Source organism: Octopus sinensis, linkage group LG21 (genome assembly GCF_006345805.1).
Source record: "Octopus sinensis linkage group LG21, ASM634580v1, whole genome shotgun sequence".
Taxonomy (NCBI): Eukaryota; Metazoa; Mollusca; class Cephalopoda; order Octopoda; family Octopodidae; genus Octopus; species Octopus sinensis.
In genome coordinates, this window is record NC_043017.1 from 6,531,345 (window position 1) to 6,535,977 (window position 4,633).

The window sequence follows — 4,633 nt, forward strand, 5'->3', positions numbered from 1 at the left end:
GCATATACTTTAATGTTTAAAATCTTCAATGCTTTCATATAATATACATCTACATAAATGTATACATACATAAAAATGAATGTATATATATATATATGTATGTTTATATACATGTACATAACATATGATTGTTTGTAGTGTATCAACAAACAATGCCTTCATATTGTGTTCTGATATACGCTTGTGCGAGTCCCATTGAGATAAGACCTCTCAGGGGTCCATATTTTGATTATATTATAGCAACCCCCACACATACACACACGTAAACAGAAACCCACTTGTTCACCCACCCATCCATCCATCATCCATATATACATACATGCATACAAGCATATACATACATGCATATACATATATATACATGCATATACATATATATATATTTATACATATATATAAATAAACATATATATATATATATATACATGCACATACATATATATAAATGTATATATGGACATACACACACACACATATATACACACAGATATGTATGTGTGTGTATATATATATATATACATACACACACATATATATGCATATATATATATTTATATATATCTATATACACACACATATATGTATGCATATATATGTATATGTATATATACATATAAATATATATATATGGATAAATATATGGATAAATACTTATAGATATATGTAAGTATAAACACATATGTATATATATATATGCATAAATAAATATATATATATATATATATATATATATGTTGCATATATATATATATATATATATATATCTATATATATATATATATATACATATATGTATATAGACACACACACACACATGCACACACACACACACATATATATAATCACACCAATCATTACACCACAGCATAATGTATATTTGACCTGCAGTACTTGAGATCTATAATATCTCTATATACATAATGTATATCTATAAAGCATCTCTATTATGTACGGATCAATAACAATTTATAAATGAATCAATGACTAGAAGAAAGAATGAATGAGGGAATAAAAAAACAGAAGGAGATTAATGAAAATGCTATTATGGGACTTACTTGGCCATTCTCAAGAGCTTCAGATAAAACTGCACCAAAGGCTCCATGGTTAATAAACGTTACCTCTGGCTGCAACAAACAAACAAATAATGTATATATATAATATATACATACTTATCATCATCATCATCATCATCATATGTATACACATATATATATATATATATATATATATATATATACACACACAAACACACACACACATATTTATAGGTTAAGATAAACTTGCTTGGAAATATAATATATATGTGTGTGTGTGCATGTGTTTGTGTGTGTGTGTATGTGTATTTATTTAGCTATATTTTTATATATATATACACAAACATATATGTAAGTGTGTGTTTGTGTGGTGTGTGTGTGTGTATGTGTGTGCATATATATATATATATAGAGAGAGAGAGAGAGAGTGAAAGAGAGAGAGATGTATGGATATCTATATCTATCTATCTATCTATCAATCTCTCTATTTCCTTATCTCTCCCCCTTTCTCTCCCCTCTCTCGCTACATCTCTCTCTCTATATATATATACACACATGGCCCTCTATGTATGTATGCATGTATGTATGTACATATGTATTGATGTATGTGTGTATGGATGTATGTGTGTATGTATGTATGTATGTATGTATGTATGTATGTATGTGTGTATGTATGTATGTACATATGTATGTATGTATGTACATATGTACGTATGTATGTGTGTTTGCATGTATGTATGTATGTATGTATGTATGTATGTATGTATGTATGTATGTATGTAGGTATGTATGTACGTATGTATGTACGTATGTATGTGTGTATGTATGTATGTATGTATGTATGTGTGTTGTATGTATGTATGTATGTATGTATGTAGTATGTATGTACGTATGTATGTGTTGTATGTATGTATGTATGTATGTATGTATGTATGTATGTATGTATGTATGTATGGATGTATGTGTGTGGTATGTATGTATGTATGTATGTATGTATGTATGTACGTATGTATGTATGTATGTAGTATGTATGTATGTATGTACGTATGTATGTATGTATGTATGTATGTATGTTGTATGTATGTATGATGTATGTATGTATGTACGTATGTAGTATGATGTATGTATGCATGTATGTATGTATGTATGTATGTATGTGTGTTATGCATGCATGTATGTATGTAGTATGTATGTATGTATGTATGTATGTATGTACGTATGTATGTATGTATGTATGTATGTATTATGTATGTGGTGTATGCATTATGTATGTATGTATGTATGTGTATGTATGTTGTATGTTGTAGTATGTATGTATGTAGGTATGTATGGTATGTATGCATATGTATGTATGTATGTGCATGTCATGTAGCATGATGTATGCATGGTATGTATGTATGTTTTATGTATGTGTGCTGTATGTACGATGTATGTATGTATGTATGTATGTATGTATGTATGTATGTGTGTATGTTATGTAGTATGTATGTGTATGTATGTATGTATGTATGTGTGTATGCATGTATGTATGTATGTTGTGTGTATGTATGTATGTGTGTATGTATGTATGTATGTATGTGTGTATGCATGTATGTATGTATGTGTGTATGTATGTATGTATGTGTGTATGTATGTATGTATGTATGCATGCATGCCTGCATGCATGTATGTATGTATGTGTGTATGTATGTATGTATGTATGCATGCATGCCTGCATGCATGTATGTATGTATGTGTGTATGCATGTATGCATGTATGTATGTATGTATGTATGTATGTATGTATGTATGTATGTATGTATGTATGTGTGTGTGTATGTATGTATATATAATGCATATGAAGTAATTTATACAAACAAATCAAGGCATACATAATGAAATAAAGAAGCACACACAACATGTATACGTATAAATGCATGTATGTATGTGTGTGTGTGTGTGTGTATGTGTGTGTGTGTGTATGTATGTGTGTGTGTGTGTGTGTGTATGTATGTGTGTGTGTGTGTGTGTGTGTATGTATGTGTGTGTGTGTGTGTGTGTGTGTGTACGTGTGTGTGTGTATGCATCGCATACATATACATATTCACATATGCATATATCTTTCATCCTTTACTTGCTTCAGTGATTTGACTTCGGCCATACTGGAGCACCACCTTGAAGGGATTTTAGTCGAGCAAATCGACCCCAGGACTTATTCTTTGAAAGCCTGGCACTTATTCTATTGGTCTCTCTTTGCTGAACCACTAAGTTACAAACATGTGATCACACCAAAACCAGTTGTCAAGCGTGGTGGTAATGGTGGGGGGGGGAGGGGCGAGAGACAAACATAGACACAAAGACACACACATACACATTAAATATATTACACCTCACTCTCTCTCTCTCTCTCTAAGAGACTGGGTGGTCACAGCTGGAATGGTTTGGATCATAGGTCTGCTGGATCAGAGTCGGACTGGGGTTAAACAAAAAAAGCATATGGTTTGAGTTTTAGACTGAAATATTCCCAGACTTACCTCCAAGAGAAAATGCTTCTTTCTCATCTCTTTGCCAAACTCTGGCGGGTTATTCTTATATTCTTCGAATGAAGGCCGGTCTACTGGGAAGTGGGGGGCTTCATACTTCTCCTGGTTGGAAACAGAAAAGAAGGAGAGTAGTTGCTGTAGTGGTGGTGGTTGTGGCGACAGTCGGAGTGGTTGTGGTGATGATGGTGGTGGTGGTGATATAGGTGGCAGTGGTGATAGTGGTGGTGATGACGGTGGTGGTGGTGATGGTGGTGGTGGTGGTGAAAATGGTGGTGGTGGTGGTGTGGTGGTGGTTATGGTGGTGATAGTTGCTATGATGGTAGTGGTGGCAGTGGTGACAGTAGTCGTTATGATGATGGTGATGATAATAATAATAATAATAATAATAATAATAATAATAAGATCGAAAAATATCTTAGGAATGAGAACCCAGGTTTGAAATTTCCCCAAGACACCTGATGAAGGCTGGAGGGTATATCAGCCGAAACATTGTGTTAACAACAAACAAGATGAGGACAAATATCTGTCAAATGTAAATAATGTAGCTAAAGTAAATAATGTAAATAATTCCTCATCCCTTAAATATAGAACTGCGCTTTCTCCTATTGTCTATGACAGGAGAGACCACCATAAAACATAAGGACACAGAGTAAATGATTTAAAACAAGCACACATAATGAAAAAAAAATTTATTTAAAAGAATATAAATAAGTAAATAAATAAAATATTTACATCTGGTAATTCCAAGAGTTCTTGTACGTTTGAAGCATGGAAAGAACCAAAATCTCTTCTAGCCATTGTTATGTAGTCTTGAAATCCTGGTTTTTGTTCCTTTTGAAGAATGAAATTTTGGTATTAGCTGAAAAGATAGAACAATGCCAAAAAATAATATCAAGCGGTTATATAAACCAATTTTAGGTGGGGAAACAGTAAAAGAACTTCCATATATGTATATGGGTACAAGCTTGGCTGTGTGGTTAAGAACCTTGCTCTGCCACTGAGTCCATGTGGTCTTGGTTTCAGTCCCATTGTGCGGCACCCTGGGGAAGTGCTTTTCACTACAGTCTTGGGTCAACTG

The 4,633-nt window shown here is 32.7% G+C and overlaps 1 protein-coding gene across 1 annotated transcript in view; it reads right to left on the bottom strand.

The window, feature by feature from the left end:
- Positions 1 to 4,414, bottom strand: part of LOC115222933 (probable L-cysteine desulfhydrase, chloroplastic) — a 33,751-nt gene extending 29,337 nt beyond the window's left edge. The window contains exons 1-3 of the mRNA XM_029793332.2: positions 4,288 to 4,414; positions 3,547 to 3,657; positions 1,056 to 1,124 (exon numbers count right to left, since the gene is read on the bottom strand). Coding sequence (XP_029649192.1) covers positions 1,056 to 1,124; positions 3,547 to 3,657; positions 4,288 to 4,353 — 246 coding nt within the window. The 5' untranslated portion in view covers positions 4,354 to 4,414. The remainder of the gene's footprint in view (positions 1 to 1,055; positions 1,125 to 3,546; positions 3,658 to 4,287) is intronic.
- Positions 4,415 to 4,633: the final 219 nt, after the last annotated feature.